The sequence below is a fragment of the Sciurus vulgaris genome (assembly GCF_902686455.1).
Source record: "Sciurus vulgaris genome assembly, chromosome: 3".
Taxonomy (NCBI): Eukaryota; Metazoa; Chordata; class Mammalia; order Rodentia; family Sciuridae; genus Sciurus; species Sciurus vulgaris.
The window spans coordinates 15,552,426-15,572,202 of record NC_136463.1 but is presented as its reverse complement, the minus strand read 5'-3'; the positions used below and the strand labels follow the sequence as shown (position 1 = coordinate 15,572,202).

The window sequence follows — 19,777 nt, the reverse complement described above, 5'->3', positions numbered from 1 at the left end:
CTGTCTTTGTGCACCATAAAATAAACATCACATTCGCAGAGAAATAGCACAAAGCTTCATTTGACCAAGTGTGACTGTTCGGTACATGGGGGTCTACATTTAAGCCATACACTCTGTCATTAGCACAGTTTTATCTAATGTTGATGCAGACAACATGGTTGCCTGAGATAAGACTGGCTCCGTGTATGATTCAGGCCATAAATAATCCTGTGTGCAGCACACAGTGATGACATGACTGCAAGCTGAAGCATGAAATCTTGGACCATGGTTTTTCTGGTTTTAAATGCAGAGTGCTCTCTCTTGATAGGATTTAACTTCTCTTCAGACTGCTAAAATTCTTAGTCCCCATCAGCTAAAGGTCATGAAAAGGCAAAGAGAGACTTTGTAGTTTACAATCAGCTCCACTAATAGCTTCTCATCAGCAGTAATATACAGTTTGATTTATATTTCTTTCCAATTTTAAATTTCCCTTGTCTTATCTTTGTTCATGAAAAATGCATACATATTATAAATGACGTAAAACATGAGAAGGGGACTGGGGTTGTGGCTCAGTGGTAGAGCACTTGCCACCACATGTGAGGCACTGGGTTCAATCTGCAGCACCACATGCAAATAAATAAAGTAAAAGCATTGTGTCCAACTAAAAAAAAAAAAATTTTTTTTAAATGAGAATTAATGAATTGCCAGGTTGTTTTTGAAAGTGGCCACAGCATTATACAGTCTTACCAGAGGTATATGAGGGTTTCAGTTTCTTCACATCAGAATGGGAGTGTTGCTCAGGGGTACAGCATAGCTTTACATGTATGAAACCCTAGGTTCAATCACCAGCATCCCCCAAATTTTAATTTTTTCACACCTTCACCAGCACTCATTAGACATTATCTTTTATTTTAACCATTCTAGCAAATGTGAAGTGGTATCTCATTGTGGTTTTAATTTGCATTTCGCAAATGACCCATACTGTTGAGCACTTACAATAGTCATTTAATTTTTTTTTATTTTTAATCTAAATGAAAATGTTTATAAGTTATGACCAGAGACATTTCACCCTAATTTATAATGCAGGGAGTTTTCATTGGATTGAGTCTAGTCACTAGAGAGATGTGGGAGTATTCTTGCAATTAGCCCCTTAAATTCTGCCTTCCAAAATGCTCCTTTGGTTGGTCGATCCTGTCAGATTTCTTACCGGAACCTTTAGCCACTGAGGGAAAATGTTATAAGCAGAAGATGCTTAGCAAGAATCTTTTCTCCCAAAAGTAAGAATAATGAGCATAAATTGCACATGATAATCCCCCTATCACTTCAGAGATTAGCATCCTCTTATAGTAGTAGTTGGCAAACTTTTTTTGTGAAGAGCCACATATTTGTTGTCCATATAGTCTTTGTCACAACTACCCAACTGCCATTGTAGCTAGATAATAGATAATTAATGGGTATGGCTGTAATGCAGTAAAACTTGACTTACAAAAAGAGAATTCTGGATTTGGCCAAAGGCGATAGTTTTCCAACCCCTTCTTTATAATGAAGAACACCGTTTCCTTTGTTTACCAGCATCTTTTTACTATAACCAAACATAGCTATGTCCAATGGTCAGATAAGAATAGTGATAATCCATTTGAGACAATTGAATGACTACATGTGGGGCACTGGGCTGATATGCTGCAATGACTTACTTTAATGAAACTCACTGGCTAAGTACCAGACTTGGGTTTTGCCACATCTAAGATATCTGAGCCATATCTAAAGATCCCTAAGAGGAGACTGCCCTTGTTTGTTCATGCTTTCTATTTTCTTGAAGTATTCAAAATACTAAGCATGCTTATTTTAAGCTATAAATTTAGATTCTAAGGAAGGGACTCCATTACCAAAAGAAACAAAAACTTCTCACCTGAGTAATACAGCTACTGAAGAAGCACTTTTTCAGGTTATTTAAGCATAAAGTTCTCTTTACGAAACCATAAACTTAGAATTTAATCATGAGTTATTTTGGGCTACGTGACTGGTAATGTGATCACAGTTATCTGTCTGTCATCTTCATTGAATTTAAGAAAAAACTCTTCCACATCTCTCAGGAGCAAAAGGTCAGCCCCCCCCCCCAACCAGAAGAAATCAAAAGTCAATAGTATAAATAAAGCTAATATTTCAAATCTCAGACTCTGGCTCTTTATTCTGGGCTTGTTTCTTACATATTCACTCCAGCCTCATTGGGGTTCTCAGTGCTGCTTTATGGTTCATTTAGTAGGCCATTTAATTGAAGTTAACTTACAAAGGTCTGTTCTTACTCATCTCCCTTTTCTGTTTCTTCTTCCTGTAGTTCCTAAAACAAGTCAGCTAATTAAACAACCTAACTTTTGTGTTGCTGCAAAAATTAAAGCCATCCTACTTGACTTACGACTTCCTTTAATTAGTCTTCTCCCCTTACCAACAAATAAATCTATATCATTACCAATTTTTACCTTTTTTTCTTGTTTCACATAAAAAGATATCACTAGTTCCTCTTTAAATTCTTTTTTTAAAATGTCACATTTAATGTTTTCACCACTGTACTTAAAATCTACATTTTACAAAATGATCAGAAAGTGTGCCATGATAATTGACCAACCTCTGAAATTGTACCTTTCACACCAGTGTCATCTCACACTCTTTTGATACTGAACACATTTCTCATTCAAGTGAATTGAAATGCTTCAGTTGGGTTGATTCTCAGGAACCTCATAAAAAAAAAATAAAAAATAAAATTAAAGATATTACACCATCTTTGTTTAATAATCCAATGTTTGTTTCTTTTACAGCAAATAGTGATTTCACTGAAGTTAAAACTTCCAAACATTACTTATTAATAGTCTTAAAATTCAACTCAGACCCTCAAGATGAAAATACTCTGCTGAATACAGATAACTTACAATAATTTTAACAGTTAATTGTCCATAACACACACCAAGATTTTTTCCAAGTCCAATTGTAAGATGATCCATTAGTTCTCCTTGTACAAGTGAAAAAAATCTTCAGGGTTTTTTTTTGTTTGTCTTTTTTATTTTTAATATAAAAATTGGAAGGAGCATTCAAGTTTCAAGTCTCCACATTGAACTTAAAAAAAATAGTCATCATCAGCACGGACCTCTTTAAATACTTATTATGAAATATTTCAAACATAAAACAAAGCATATTATCAGATTATTTATTCAATTAAATAAATCTTATAAATATCAGATTAAATAATAATCTGATAACTATCAGATTTAACAAATGTTAAGATTTTTTTGTTTACTTCAGATTTTTTTATTTTTAAAAAGTATAACAAATATAGTAGATACTTATGTAACATTCCTTTCTTACCTCATTTCTGTCCCTCCTCTAGAAATAGCTTCAATTCAAAATGTGTAAGAATTTAGCATGTTAATAATTCTAATATATTCTTATCCATATTGTGTACTTTTCCAGCATCAATAACATATTCTTAAACAACATACAGAATTTTTTAAGTTGATGTAATAGTATTATACTATTCATATAATTCTATAGCATGTTCTTTTCCCTACTCAACATTGTCTTTAAGATTTATCTATAGATCTGGGTCAGTGGTTTTCTAATCTGGCTATACATTAGATTTTCAGGGAAAGCTTTAGAAAGCATGCACACATTCCTGAATCTTACTCCCAGAAACTATGATTCATTGTTCTGGAGTAGAACATAGGCTTTTTAATAGACTTTATTTCTTAGGGCAATTTTGGGCTTGTATAAAAAATTGTACTAAACCAAAGTTCCCGATGCTCACTCCCCCGGCCACAACTCCTCCTATTATTAGCATCTTATACTGGCATGGTACGTTGGGTACAATAAATGAATCAATACTAATACATTATTATAAACTGAAGTCCATAGTTTGCATTAGGGTTCATTTTGTGTTGTTTCTTTGGATTTTGCCAAATGTATAATGTCCTGTATCTTCAGTTGAAGTAATAAATAGTTTCATTGTCCTAAAATTCTTCTGTTTTACTTATTCATTTTTTTTTTTCTCTTACCCTCCCCAACCCCTGGCAACAACTGATCTTTTTTACTTATCTCTGTAGTTTTATCTTTTCCAGAATTTCATATATTTGTAATCACCCAGTGTGTCTTTTCAGATTGACTTCTTCCACTTAGCAATATGCATTTAAGGTTCGTCCATATCTTTTTTGTGGCTTGATACCTTGTGTCTTTTTATTGCTGAATACTACTGCATTGTATTGATGTACCATTGTTTATTTGTCATTTATCTATTAAAGGGCATCTTGATAGCTTCCAATTTGGGGTTGTTAACAAATAAAGTTGCTGTAAATATTCATATAAAGAGTTTTGTGTATAAGTTTGAAACTCATTTGGGTAAACACCTAGGAGTTGGATTATCAGATTATATGGTAAACCTAGCTTTATTGACAGACTGTCACCCAAAGTTGCTGTGCCATTTTGCCTTCCCCACACTGTATTAATATTTTTTAGAAGCTCTCCACATAATTCTAATGTGTAACCACAGTTGAAAATTACTAATCTATATAATTCATTCAAAAATGGCTGTATAGTGAGCTTGGTAGTTAAAGAGTTTAGGCTCTGAAACCAGACTGGATTCAGATTCTACTTTTCCTACTTCCAGACTGTAGAACTTCAAGCAAGTGTTCTGTTTGTTTGTTTTCTGTGGTACTGGGGATTTAACCCAGTGGCACTCTACCACTGAGCTACATCCCTGTCCCTTTACTTTGAGACAGTGTCTCATTGAGTTGCAAAGGCTGTCTTCTAATCTACAATCCTACTGCCTCACCCTCGAGAGTGAACAAGGTGTGCATCACTACACCTGACCTAGCAAGTTATTTACCCTTGCATGTCTTTTTTTATTAGTCTTTAAAATGAGGATCACACAAAAAAACAGAGGCAATTTATATTCAAGAAAACTAAATCCAAACTTGTAGTTGCTGCAGACAGGTGTTTTAGTCATCTTTTCTCACTGCTGTGACTTCAAGATCTGACCAGAACAATTTTTTTTAATATTTTTATTAGTTGTTGATAAACCTTTATTTATTTATTTATATGCAGTGCTATGAATCAAACCTAGAGCCTCACACATGCTAGGCAAGTGCTCTACCACTGAGCCACAATCCCAGCCCCTGACCAGAACAATTTTAAAGGAGGAAAAGTTTATTGGGGGGTTTCACGGCTTCAGAGGTCTTAGTCCATAGAAGGCCAGCTCCATTCCTCAGGACTTGAGGTGAGGCAGGATATCATGATGAAAGAGTGCAGCAGAAGAAAACAGCTCATGTGATGGTCTGGAAGCAGAGAGAGAGACTCCACTTGCCAAATACAAATATATACCCCAAAGCCACCTCTCTATTACCTACTTCTACCAGCCTTCAATTACCACTCAGTTGATCCCTCAGGACATTAATTCACTAATCACATTAAGACTCTCACAACCCAATCATTTCTCCTCTGAACCTTCTTGCGTTTTCTCACCCATGAGCTTTTGGGGAATATCTCACATCCAAACCATGACAGACGAGTAAGCTGCTACATCATTCAGAAAAGCTAAATACATTTTCTGAGCTCCCTCTGATATCAAAGAATTGCCACATAATTTAATAAACACTGATCCAGCATTTTCTTCTATAATACTCCTAATAATTCCATGGATTAAGTGAAAATATTAATGAATCCCACTTAATATTCAAGGGGAAATTAACTACTACAGATCATTGACACAATACTACTTTGTTTCACATTTAGAAAAGAAACATAATGCTTAGTTAAAAATAATAGGAGTAAAGCCATAGAAGCAGATAAGATTATCCAGTTAAAAATAAAAGACAAATTTCAGTGCACGTCTATAATCTCAACCACTTGGAAGGAGGAGGGAGAAAGGAGGATCCCAAGTTCAAGACCTGCCTCAGCAACTTAGTAAGATCCTGTCTCAAAATAAAAATGACTGGTAATGTAACTCAGTGGTAAAGCTCCCTGGGTTCAGTCCCCAGTACTAAAAAGAAAGAAAGAAAGAAAGAGAGAGAGAGAGAGAGAGAGAGAGAGAGAGAGAGAGAGAGAGAAGAAAGAAAGAAAAGGACAATTTTGGAAAAGAAAATCAAAGAAGGTGAATGGTTAGTATTTAGAGGTAAAGCAGAAAGCTAGCAATCAGCTGGTCTATTCTAGTTTTCCAGTTGCTTCTTTTTTGACAGATTTCAGAAATGAAGTTCTGAATCTCTACTTTTTTTTTTTTTTTTAATCTTGGTGTAATAGAAGGAACATGAACTTTAGAGGTTGAAAAAAAAAAACTTGGTTTCTAATTCCAGCTTCAGTAGTTATGTGACATTGGGCTGCTTACTTAACCTTTTCCAAGTTCTTTCCTCTGATATAAAAATACTGATAAATTCTACCTCATAGGGCTGTTGTGGAGATTAAATTAAAGGAGTTTACTATGAAAAAGTCCTAGCACAAAACTTGACATATAGTAGATATCTGAATAGATTCCCTTTCTTTCTTTTCCTCAACCATAATCTGTAAGACATGCTTTCCATTGTTAAAAATTTCCACTATTAGAATATGGATATTACTTAATTTCTGCTTAATTTTATCTAATCTGTTAATATAGTTTATTGCTTCTCAGAAGGCCTTGGTGAGAACCACACATATTCTAAGTTAGGAGACTGAGGCCCAAATGGGGAATCAGAGCTAACTTTCCTGGTTTTTTAGGATCTACAGTGGAGTTGAGCCCTCAAATCTAATTTGACTGGACTCCAACCCTGACTGAGTAGCATTTAGAATTCTTACAAAAAGAACTGTAAATATTTGATCTCATGTCAAAATAAATAATCATAATGACTTAGCAACAGGTTTGCTTCAGTTTTTTGTGTTTGTATATGAACTGATGAACCAAATGAGAGACTTTGCAGTTGAGTTCCTGTTATTAGCACAAATTAAAAGAGGTTCTGGAATAATAATGAACAATCAGAAGCTGTTGTCATCCACCCTTATTCATTTCAGTGCACCCAGCTCTTGGTGCCTAGCTGGCTAGATGGACACTCCTTCCCCCGCCGCTTGGTACTAGAGATTGAACCCAGAGGCACTTTACCACGGAGCTACATCCCCACCCCATTTTATTTTTTTTGTTGTAAAACAGGGTCTCACTAACTTGCTTAGGGCCTTGCTAAGTTTCTGAGCGTGGCCTCAAACTTATGATCCTTCTGCCTCAGCTTACTGAGTTGCTGAGATTACAGGCATGTGCCACCACACCCCATTCTGTGTAGCATTTCTGAAATCACCTCCATTGGATTGTCTGCATCTGGCCTGTAATCAAGAGGCACAAAAGAAAGTATGCAGAAACAAGAGGTCTGGGGGGCCACACTTGGACATGGCATATTACTTCTGCCCCAATTTTATTAACCAATTTTATTAACTGTAAATGAGGCTGAGAAATAGTTTTCTTAAATGTCCAGACAAAATGAAGATCAGTGATCACAATGTATTATCTTTACCACCATGCATATTTTATTAACTTAAATTTAAGGGATTTATTTTCATGAAGTCTGATCAAAAAGATATGAAAAAACAAATTACATCAGATAGAGTGGAAAAGAAAGATGTCAAATAGATTCATTAACTGCTGAGATAGAGACAATTTAAGTTACCTTATTCCTGTAAGAGTAGTCTTTGTTGGGAGATAGGCTTTCCTGGGCACGAACATGGTTAAGATGATACTCTGCTCATATTCATTAATACCAAAAATATAGAGGCCACTAACAACTGGTGATACTTTTTAGCTAAGTTAATATTTAGTTGTTTCCGTATTTCTTTTTCAGGGTTTGAGTAAAAAGGTTGGTGTATCATCTTCCATCCTCCAAGGTCTCTGGATCTCTTATAGCACAGAAGGTCTTTCTATGGCATTGGCATCTTTACGAAATCTCTATACTCCAAATATAAAGGTAAATGCAAAAAAAATTTACAAATATCTTAAAGAATTAACTGAAAAAATAGTATCAGAACATCATTAAGTAGCTGTTTAGATGATCTCTGACTTGCCTTAGATTGTCTCCTGTCAATTAACCTTTTACTAATAATGTAAGTTGTTGTACTTCATTATCTAACTTGAAGACTAACCCTACAGTCCTTCTACCTCTATTAGCTGATTTCAGCATATGGGATCATATGGGATCTGCTGGTTGTAGATAGTAAATTGATCTAGGGTATCTTTTGTTTTAGGGGGAGTATTTTTGATGAGACGTACGCTTAACAGAGCTGATGTTCAGCACTATAGTATGGGTGGCATTTGCTCTAGCTAATGAGGAAAAGAAGAAAACTTTATATTCTTTTCAGTAGCAAGGTATTAAAAAGGGAACAAATGAAAATATAAAAGTTACTAAATGCTACTAGAAACTGTTGTAGGAATCTCAGGTGATTTAATAAAAGATGACTGAATGAATGTAACTGATATCTGATTATTATTTCTATTTATTTATTTATTTATTTATTCATTCATTCATTCATAGGTCAGCCGACTGCTGATTTTGGGAGGTGCCAATATTAATTACCGGACAGAAGTTTTAAATAATGCTCCAATTCTGTGTGTTCAGTCTCATCTTGGTTACACAGAAATGGTGGCCTTGCTTTTGGAATTTGGGGCCAATGTGGATGCATCTTCTGAAAGTGGCCTGACTCCTCTGGGGTATGCCGCAGCAGCAGGGTTCCTGAGCATCGTGGTGCTACTCTGCAAGAAACGGGCCAAGGTAATGACCGCCTGCCTGTGTTACTTTTCCTTTCTTCCCTTTTTCTTTTTTCCTGATGCAGAGTCTTCCTTAACTCCTGTGGTATATCAAACCCTGATAGGAAGCAGATCAAGGGAGGACTGGCTCAGCTCACACCCAGTGTTTGCCCACTTGCCACTGCCACTTCACACCACATCTTGACACAGTTGTAAGACCTTTGAGAGGCACTTAGGAAACTACATTTATCAGCAACAACAAAAAATATCCCTACCTAACAACCCAGACATTCTCTGCTGAGCCCAGAAAAAATCCCTTTTCTTAACAGAAAAGAAAAGAGAAGTGTGGGTGTGAGGAGGAGACTGCAGGGAGAGGTCTGAAATGAAGGGCACCTGCAGACTCTTAAATCTTTCATGTAGAAAAGACATGTTAACCAATGGAGATGAGAAGGCCAGATCCCCTCATCCTGTCCTTGAAGACCACCATCCTAGAGATATTCTGGGGAAAAGATGATTCTCCCTATTTATATTCTGACCAAGCATTTGTTAGTATATTTCAGTTCTCAAAAACATTAACGAAATGCTTTCCAGAGTTACTGATATGGAAGAACTCAATGTCAAAATATTGGTTAAAAGAAAAACACTGACCTCACAAATGTAGGCCTCTGGGGAAAATTGTAGTCTCCTGCTATTTTGATTTATTCCAGAAAACAAACTGAGGATGTTGGTTTCACAGTAGAAATATAACTAATATATCTTATTCTGAGGTGTCTGGAAGAAAGTAGGACTCCTGAGACTCCTTTGGGAGTGAAATCTCAGAGCCTTCGAAGTTTACTGTGACACAATGATTGTCCACCTTTAGTAATGTTCCATTTGTTGAATGGACATATTTAGAATGAGAATGATAACTGATCCTTATATACTATTGCTGTAAATTCAGATCTCAGCTGGATCTTTCCTACTGCTCATCCCTTATACTGCTAAGCCAGTATTTTATTTATTTTTCATTGTTTCCCCAGAGCAGATTGTGTAAATTATTTATACTTTTCTCAAAATGCCATCACATCTCTTCTGCCTTCCTACACTAGTCGGATTGAGTCCATCTCAATGCACCACTCTCAGAACTCTGTCAGTCCTCACCTACACCCACCTATTACCCTCCCTTCCAAAGCAGTTGCCTCTGCCTGTTCTCTTGATCCCAGTATGTTACTCTCTCGCACGTGTTACTTCATTCCTTTTCTAAATTCACACTTTTTTTCTCAGTTTCTACAAGCCTATGAACATCTCTCCCTTAAAAAAGGGGACTCTCCTCCTCTGTCTTGCTGACAAGAAGCTATACCCTATCTCTTCCCTCCTGTGTCCACCAGATCTGTCCTAAGAGTCATGTCTATTCACTACCGGTTTCCTTACTATTCCTTAACTACTTCCAATATGGCTTCCATGAATGAAAAAGGAGGCAAGTCATTAAAATTAGAAGGTGTGGAATCAAACACAATTAGGTCAAACCCATAACTGAGGCCACACTTGCTTTATATTAGGGTTTAGATAAATCATTTAACCTCTTGATCTCACTTTTTTATCTATTAAAAAGAATTAATATAATCATTGTGTTGATTAAAAGAGATAAAAGCATTTTTAAAAAGATAAACTTTTAATCTCTTACAGTACCTAATAAATAGTGCTTTTTAAAAAAAAGAAAACTCTGCTGGTCATGGTGGCACACACCTATAATTCCAAAGGTGAGGAGACTGAGGCAGGAGGATCCCAGGATCAAATCCAATCTGAGCAACTTAAGTAAGACCCTGTCTCAAAATAAAAAATAAAAAGGGCCGGCAATGTAAATCAGTGGTAGGCCTCCCCTGGATTCAATCCCTAGTACTAAAAAAAGAATGAAGAGAGGGAGAGAAATGTTCTAACCTTCCAACATTCAACTAAGTTACTCTCTGAAAAGTCACTAATGATTACCAATCACCAAATAAAGCAGCTCTTTCCATTCTCACCCTTTAAGCCTCTCCATTGTGTTGGTAAAGTGGAGCTTTTTACATTATCTAGTTCTCGGCCTACTTCTCCATTGCTCTTCTCTAATCCTTCTAATACAATTGTTCTTTAAGATTGTCTTCTTCTTTCTCATACTGTCTCCCATAGCTTCAGCGCAGGCTTTGGAATCAAACACAACTGGGTTCTAGTTCTTCTACCTATATGTGGGTAATTCTTAAATTGATAATCCTTGAACATTTTTTTGAGCTCAGGTTTCACATTCTTAACAGCCTCCTTGACAGTTACGCCTGGATGCCTCACCAGCACCGCACATTTATCTTTCTAAAGTAACTCATCCTCTTTACCTTGTACCCAACTCCTCTTCCTAGCTTTAAAATCTGGTATGTCCGGACCCGCAGGACTTCAACGGAAACCTGGAGGGGGGAGTGGGGATTGGGAGAGACAAGAGACACAGGAAATGGAGACAAGACAAAAGCCTGATCAAGTCTCGTTTATTAGGGGAATAAACACAGTTAATATAAAGTACAAAAACCAATCAGAGGAAAGTGCGCGAAGGCAAGACTAGTCTCGCACCAGAACTCGAATAAGGAAGTGTAGTTGGCCAATCATGAAGCACCATGCAATCTAGTCTGATGCACCTGGTATAGTGTGACAGGTGTATATACAGGTAGAGGCACGCCCCACCAGCATCCGGCAGGCGCCATCTTAGCTCAACATGAGGTGAGGCAGGGCGCATGACCTTGAGGCAAGGCAGGGCGCGTGACGTGCCGGCTCCGAACACTGGTAATGCAGTCTTCATTTTTCTCCAATAGAGACTCTTTGACACCTTCCTCTCCTTTGCCCTTCCAAATTCATTTAGTAGCGAACCCTTTTCAATTTTATCCTGAAAACTGCTTGAGCAGCAGCCATCCCTTTATCCCCATCCCAACTACTACCATCTTCCTGAATTATTTTTGCTATCTCCTCATGTAATAAGTCCCCTTTTGGATGCTAACCTTATCTACTATCCCCATACTTTCTTTAAACCTTTTATTTTGAAATAATTTGAGACTTTCAGAAACATTGTGAAGTAACTCATAGAGTTCTCGTATATCCTCCATCCAACTTCTCCCAATGTTAACAGTTTGAGTAACTATAGACTCATCATCAAAACCAACTCATTTTTCTCATTTTTATATTGACATAATACTTTTAGCTAATCTACAGATTTTATTGCAGTTTCCCCAATTGTCCCATTAATGTCCTTTTTTCATTCAGGAAACAATAGAATTTCAAAGGACATTTAGTGGTGCCTCCTTAGTCTACTCCAGACTATGAGTTCCTCTGTTTGTCTTTCATGATAGTGACAATTTTAAACAGTACTGGGCAGTTGTTTTGTAAAATAATTTTTTAATTTGAGTTTGATATTTTCATATTAGATTGAGTTTATGTTTTTGGCAAGAATAGCACGTAAGCAGTGCTATCAGTTGAAATGCAGTGTGTGAGGTACAAGTTGTCAGTATGTCTTTTTACAGATGATATTAACTTTGATCACTTGATTAAGGTAGTGTCCTCAAGTTTTCAACTCTGAAGTTACTGGGCTTTTTTCCTTTATAATTAAGAAATATCTTTTAGGGAGATGATTTGAGACCAGGCAGATAGATTGCTTGTTTCTCATTGTACTTATGTCCACTGGTTCTAAGATCCATCGTTGATTCTTGATGCAGTAGTTTTTATGTTGTTTACCTAATGGTGATTTTCTATTTCCATCATTCCTTCAACATTTATTAATTAGAATTCTACTGTCCTTTCTCCCTCATATGTTTGCCTATTCAATGATTTTTTATTATCACTGTGGAGTTGTGGATATTTATTTTATTTTATGGTCTATAATCAGTTTTCATTATCATTATTACTCATTTTGTTGCTCAGATTGCCCTAGATTTGAGCATTAGTGCAAGAAGATTCCTGTGTCCTTTCAACTCCCCACCCCCTACTATTTTTTGCATACTCCCTTAATTTCTCGAAACTCAAGATGTTTCAGACTCATCATTTACTCTTATTTCCCCAGCCCTGGAGACAACCATTTCTCTAAAGAGCCATGATTTCTTTTATTCATGCTCTCAGTTTTTAAAAGTTCAGTTCTAGCCATGAAAACTCTCAGCAACTCTTTACAACCTACTGGTTAAGTGCATTCAGAAACTTGGCATTCAAAAGTATCTGTGCTCCAAGGCTGGGTTTGTAACTTAGTGGTAGAGTGCTTGCCTAGCATATGTGAGGTACTGGGTTCAATCCTCAGCATCACATAAAAATAAATAAATAAAATTAAGATATTGTGTCAGTCTACAACGACAACAAAAAAAATATTTGTGCTTTCAACCTTCTAATTAAAATAACTTCCTTCAGGTATCCTACCCATTTTAAAAAAAAAAAAAAAAACTAGACCAGTTGAAGTAAAACTTGTAATTCTGAATCTGTTCCTAATTGGGAATTAATTTTTCCTTCCTCTGAAATTTTATTGTACTTTCACTTTCCTTGTGGCATTTATTATAAACTCCTTTGTTGGGCAGACTTTTGTCACATTGGTCACATTTCCCCATAACTCATTTGAAAATTCTTGATAGCAGAATCTGTATATTACTATCTTATCACCATTTTATCCCATATGGTACCCTGCACATACTAGGCATTCTGTAAACATTTGTCATGTGGATCACAGGATGGAAGCAAAGTTACTGGGAGAACCAGAAACAGAACTTAAGTTTCAAGTGCTTTAACTACCATAAACAGATAAGAGTGTTCCTGCTAGAAAAGGCTACTTCATCCATTAACACTTGTGAATGAGGGCCTTCTGGTGGATTGATCTTAATCAGCCTCTTCTTTAAATGTAAACGTGAAAGCAACAATGAAATTAGAAAAACTCCTGTTAGAGCTTAGTCTAGCTTCAAGTGCCTCTAGCCTTTTGGGCCAAGTTTTGGAGATTCTGCTCCCACTGGAAGAGAGGAGGCACTTGACTGCTTAATCTTTGCCAAAGATTGGTGGTCAGATGAGTGATTCATGATATGATATATTTTGCTTCTTTGGAACACCAAAGAGTTAGAGCTCCAAAATGTTTTTCATTTTCATGATTTTAGAGACAGTATTTTGTGCCAACAGAGCTACAAGTCTCTCAAATCTTGGCCTGAAGAAAACTATTTGAGGACAAAGGGGAATGTACCTCAGGAAAACAAAGTGTGAGCAGAGGATTTTATTTTTCTTTTAATGTTAAAACAAAAACTTGACCTCGTTTTTGAGGAAAAGAAGTTTCTTCTCAGAGGCAGATCTGGCAGAGTTGTAGTGTGGTACTGTTCTAGCCTGAGGAGAGATTGATTTTGATTTTTCTCAGAGATTGAATCAAGGATTAGGAAAGAATGAATCTTTTATTTTTTAATTTATATATATATATATATGTATGTGTATATACATAATATATATATAATATATATAATATATAATATATATTATATATATATATTAGTTATAGGTGAACACAGTACCTTTATTTTAATATTATGTGCTGCTGAGGTTTGAACCCAGGGCCTCATGCATGCTAGGTGAGTGTTCTACCACTGAGTCACAACCCAGCCCCAAGAATCCAGACATGTGCAGTGGGCTGGTGTGACTAGCCACAGGTCTTGGTTCACACATATATTTCTGTGCTCTCCCCTCAGGTGGATCACTTGGATAAGAATGGACAGTGTGCTTTGGTTCATGCTGCACTCAGAGGTCATCTGGAGGTTGTCAAGTTTTTGATTCAGTGTGACTGGACGATGGCTGGCCAGCAGCAAGGCGTGTTTAAGAAGAGCCATGCCATCCAGCAGGCTCTCATTGCTGCAGCTAGCATGGGCTACACTGAGGTAAGAAGAAAAGGATAGGATTCTCTCTTTTTTTCCCAAGCATTAAAGGACCAAAGAGACTGGTGGAAAAGGCTTGCATGTTATAAAACTGCCAATTTCCAGCCAAATTAGCATGAATTTTTGGTCACTATTCCAAGGAATAAGGAGGTGAAACTCCATGAGGCACTTGACTACTTAAATGCCAAGATACCTAGAATTATGGGCATAAAGTGTGAGAGTTGGAAAAGACTTTGGAAATTATCTAATCCAGTTTCTCCCCATATTTCCACCCCTTTTAACAGACAGTGACACTGAACCACAGAAGGATTAATTATTGACCTGTAGTTACAGGGTTAAACATGTGGAATGGGAAGAATACAACATGTAAAATACCAGAAAGATATTTTACAAAAGATATATTGTTCCAGTTTTGCTGCCTATTAGATCTAGACCTTGGGCAATTTACCTGATCTCTTAGACCCCTAGTTTCTCATCTGTGAAGTGAAATCACCCCTTCCTTACAAGGCTGTTTATTACAAAGGGTGCCTTATAAACAGTTAAACACCATACAAATGGTATTTTTGCTAATTTATTTATTAATGATAGTAATAATATTAATAGTAACAAATACGTGGAATTGGTCATATGCTCTGAAATGTTTAACAACTGATCCTGAGGAGGGGAGAAGGGTGCAGCAGATGTGACTGTGTGTGTGTTGTGTGTGTGTGTGTGTGTGTGTGTGTGTGTGCACGCGCGCACACATACATGAGTTTATTATAAATTTTACTGATCTAGTGGCATAGAATCAAATCAGTGAATATACAACTTCTCACTGAGGTGGGTAAAAGAGATTTCACTAAAATTTAATATTGGACACTCAAAGTGGCTTAGGGACTCAGAAATTTGGGCACAATAAACAGAAGAAAAAAGTGCCTCAGAGCCAACTTGGCAGCCCCATAGGTGCCGCCAGTGCGGATTCACCACAGACAGAGGAGGAACACAATTTTGGTACAGAGAAACCTAAGATCAAAAATACTGCCTAATCTTAGCTGAGCCTGAGGCTGCACTGCATGTTCATACGTGAAAAGCACCCTTTGTGTCTCAACTAGCCAAGGAGAATTGAGGCGGGAGCCATCTTGGGACAAGCATACCATCTTGGCAACTGCAGGACCTGGGAGATCAGGGGAAAAAAACAAAAAATGCAGCCACAGTGTCCTGGCAGGTGTAACCTAGGCTGAGCCTGGTACAGGTACGGAGTAGACTGTACCCAGGAGGATTTGAGTTGGAAGGGTGAAGGGAAGCCCAACTCGCTTATCCTTTGTGTCAGGGGGCTTATGTGAACAGCTGAAGCTGGTCGGGAGTCTGGATAGGTGGGAGTAAATACACTCGGACTAAGCCCAGGAAGACTGTGCTCCAGGGCAGCCGTGAGTGAAGGATCAGACCCCTTTCCCCACAATTGGATTTCTTGGGAGGCCCATGAGAACCAGACCCACATCAGAAATTAGCTACTGTCAAGCCCTAGGGGCAAGTCAGTCTAGTTTCTCTAAAGAAGGTACCACCCAACAAGCCCCTGAGGTCTGAGTAGACCTCAGAACCATTTTCTGGGACCCCCGTCACAGAACGCTACAAAAACTGTACCCTGAGAATGCATTGAACTGATCCAAATGAACAGGTCACCAAATGACAGTACATCCTAATCCAGCTCACCTCATACTTAAGAAGGGAAGCTCAGTCGTATATCAAACAGCTTCAATCTTAGACTACTCCAATTGGCAGCTCAGAGAGTGTTTTAGTCAGCTTTTTCACCACTGTGACTAAAAGACCTGACCAGAACAATTTTAGAGGAGGAAAAGGTTATTTGGGGGCTCATAGTTTCAGAGGTCTTAGTCTATGGACAGCTGGTTTCATTCCTTGGGGCTCATGGTAAGGCAGGACATCATGGCAGAAGAGTGTGGCAGAGGGAAGCAGCTCATGATGATCAGAAAGCAAGGAGAGAGGGGCTGGGGAGATAGCTCAGTCGGTAGAGTGCTGGCACTGCAAGCACAAGTCCCCGAGTTCGATCCCCAGCACCGCAAAAAAAAAAAAAAAAAGAAAGAAAGAAAGAAAGCAAGGAGAGAGAGAGCTCCACTTGCCAGATACAAATATATACCCCAAAGCCACACCCCCAATGCCTCACCTTCTCCAGTCACAGCTACACCCCACCAGCCTTCAGTTACCACTCAGTTAATCCCATCAGGTGATTAATTCACTAATTGGGCTAAGGCTCTTGTAACCCAATCATTTCTTCTCTGAACTTTCTTGCATTGTCTCACACATGAGCTTTTGGGGGACACCCCACATCCAAACCATAACAGAGAGCAACACACAAAGAGGAAGGGGCTAACACCTCCCCCTCCTACCCCTGCTCTATCAGTACATAACTCAAGAAGAATTAGAAAGAAAGACTGTTGGACATAGACAGTAACTACCAATCTGGTCAATGATTTTGACTACCTCACTGGAGAAGATTCCTTTTTTCTTCATCAAGATTTTGGATTTTTAAAATTTTTTTTTACTTTTTTATTTTTTTTTAATACATGTGTACATGAGTGTGAATTCTGACTGTGCTGATTGATCCAGGGACACCCATACACATATTTTTCTCTTTCTTCCATTTTTGGCATTTTTTAATGTAATTATTTTTTCCTATCATTGTCCTTTGAGGTTCGGGTTTTTTTAATTGTATATTTTGGTTTGGTTTTACATTATTTTCATGTGTTTGTCTTGTTTCTGTTTCTCTCTTCTGTTAACCACCAAATTCTATTGTTCTCTCCCCTAGTACTGTCCTCCTATTTTTTCTCCTCCTTTTGTATAAACATCAGCTGCTATACATCTTTTCTGCATTCTCTGTTTACTTTCTGAAATCTTTTCTAACTTCCTAACATATTTCCTTTTCTCCTAATTTACTGTATTTTTACCATCTTTCAGAATTGATTGGTTTCTCTAACTCCTACCCCCCACCATTACTTACTGCTGTGGATGATATAGTTGACATTGCTGTTTGCTTTAAAGCCAGATCTAGTTCATGGTTACTGTTTTTATTGTTGAAAAATGCTGAACCCATTCCTCTTTACTGGTGGCAATTCATGTTGAAGACATAGGAACTAGATATTTACTTTAACACTGTGTATTGTTTGTTCTTTGCAACAGTTGTTACTGTTGTTTATTTGGCCCCATTCTGTGAGGTCTGAGAACCTACAGGGACACTAGAAGTTCACAGGTTAGATACTCTGCTGCTGAACTGAACATTCCTGACATTACTCCAACTCAAAGTAGTGAGGAGACTAAAGCCCCAAACCAAGAACAAAGACCCAAGGAGGGAACAATCAGAGAGGGAACTCGGGTTCCACCCATTGGCTTCTACATATACATCAAAAACAGAAGTCCCAGAACAAATAAGGTAATTACACATAAAAAAAAGAGGTAGGGGAATCCAGCTCAATTGATGTGCAAGTCCAGGACCTCTGAAAACATGAGAAAACAAGGGGAAAAAAATCTCCCCCCAAAATCCACAATTCCCCCAACAAAAAAATCCCACTGATGGCACAGTGGACAGAAGCTCAGAGAAAGATTATAAAAAACTGATTGTTAAAAATATTCAGTGGTGCTGGGCTTGTGGCTCAGTGGCAGAGCACTTGCCGAGCACGTGTAAGGCACTTAGCACCACATAAAAATGAACAAAATAAAGTCATGCTGTCCATTTGCAACTACAATTTTTTTTTAATGTTCAGTGAGCTAAAAGAAGATCTAAGGAAGGAATTAAGAGAGTAGTTACAGGGTATGAAAGGCCACTTTAATAAAGAAATAGAAATAGTGAAAAGAAATCAAGCAGAACTCCTAGAAATGAAAGACACAATCAAACAAATTAAAAACCCACTTGACAGCATCACTAACAGATTAGATTGTGTAGAAAATAGAACCTAACCCCTTGAAGACAGAGCTTCAGGCATTGAAGCCAGGCTATATGATCTTGAGTACACAGAAAGCAATAAAGGAAAAAAATATAGAATATAAGCGGAATATACAAGAACTCTTGGACAGCTTTAAAAGACCAAACCCAAGAATCATTGGGATAGACAAGAACATAGAAATATTAAAGGTATAAAGAACATTTTCAATGAAGTAGTTACAGAAAACTTTTCTTACATCAGAAACAAGATAGACATCCACATACAGGAGGCTTATAGGACCCCAAATAGACTTAGTCAAATAAGAAGTTTGCCAAGACATACCATAATCAAAATGCCTAACATAGAAAATAAGGAAAGAATGTGAAGAGCTACAAGAGAGAAACATCAGGTCACATTTAGAGGCAAACCAGTAAGACCACATCTGAATTTTCAACTCGGACCCTAAAACCAAGGAGGGCCTAGAATGAGATATTACAAGCCCTAGGAGAAAACAACTACCAGCCACGGTTACTATATCCAGCAAATCTCAAGTTTCAAATTTGAGGGGAAAATAAAAACTTACCTCAAGAATAAACTAAAAGAACTCATGAGCACCAAGCCAGCACTACACCAAATACTCAAAGATAAACTGCACATAGAAGAACTAAAAAATAATTCCCAAAGCTCCCCAACAGAGGAAGTTCAATAGAAGAATAATCCACTGAGAATCAAGAAAGGATTAAACAGAGCAAAAAAACAAAATAGCAGGAAACCACAAACACGTATCCATACTAATGCTGAATATTAATGGCCTCAACTCATCCATTAAAAGACACAGATTGGGACTATGGTTGTGGCTCTGTGGTAGAGCACTTGCCTATCATGTGTGAGGCACTGGTTTTGATCCTTAGCACCACTTAAAAAAAAAATAAAATATATAAAAGGTATTATCTCCATCTACAACTAAAAAAAGTTGAAAAAAAAAAAAAGACACAGATTAGCAGAAAGGAACAAAAACAAGATCCAACAATGTACTGTTTACATTGAGTATATCTGACTCTAGGCAGGTATTCACAGGCTGAAGGTAAAAGGATGGCAAAAAAATATTCCATGCATATGGTCCAAAAACAAGGAAGAGTAGCTATTCTCAGACAAGCAAATCTTTTAAAAAATATTTTTATTTGTAGATGTACACAATGCCTTTATTTTATTCACTTATTTTTATGTGGTGCCGAGGATCAAACCCAGTGCCTCACACATGCTGGGCAAGCATGCTACCA

At 37.3% G+C, this 19,777-nt stretch overlaps 1 protein-coding gene across 12 annotated transcripts in view; it reads left to right on the top strand.

The window, feature by feature from the left end:
* Positions 1 to 19,777, top strand: part of TANC2 (tetratricopeptide repeat, ankyrin repeat and coiled-coil containing 2) — a 554,326-nt gene that overhangs the window by 502,403 nt on the left and 32,146 nt on the right. For all 12 annotated transcript variants that reach the window (XM_079134934.1, XM_079134933.1, XM_079134942.1 and 9 more), the window contains 3 exons: positions 7,818 to 7,940; positions 8,505 to 8,741; positions 14,404 to 14,589. In XM_079134934.1, the coding sequence (XP_078991060.1) occupies positions 7,818 to 7,940; positions 8,505 to 8,741; positions 14,404 to 14,589 (546 nt within the window). The remainder of the gene's footprint in view (positions 1 to 7,817; positions 7,941 to 8,504; positions 8,742 to 14,403; positions 14,590 to 19,777) is intronic.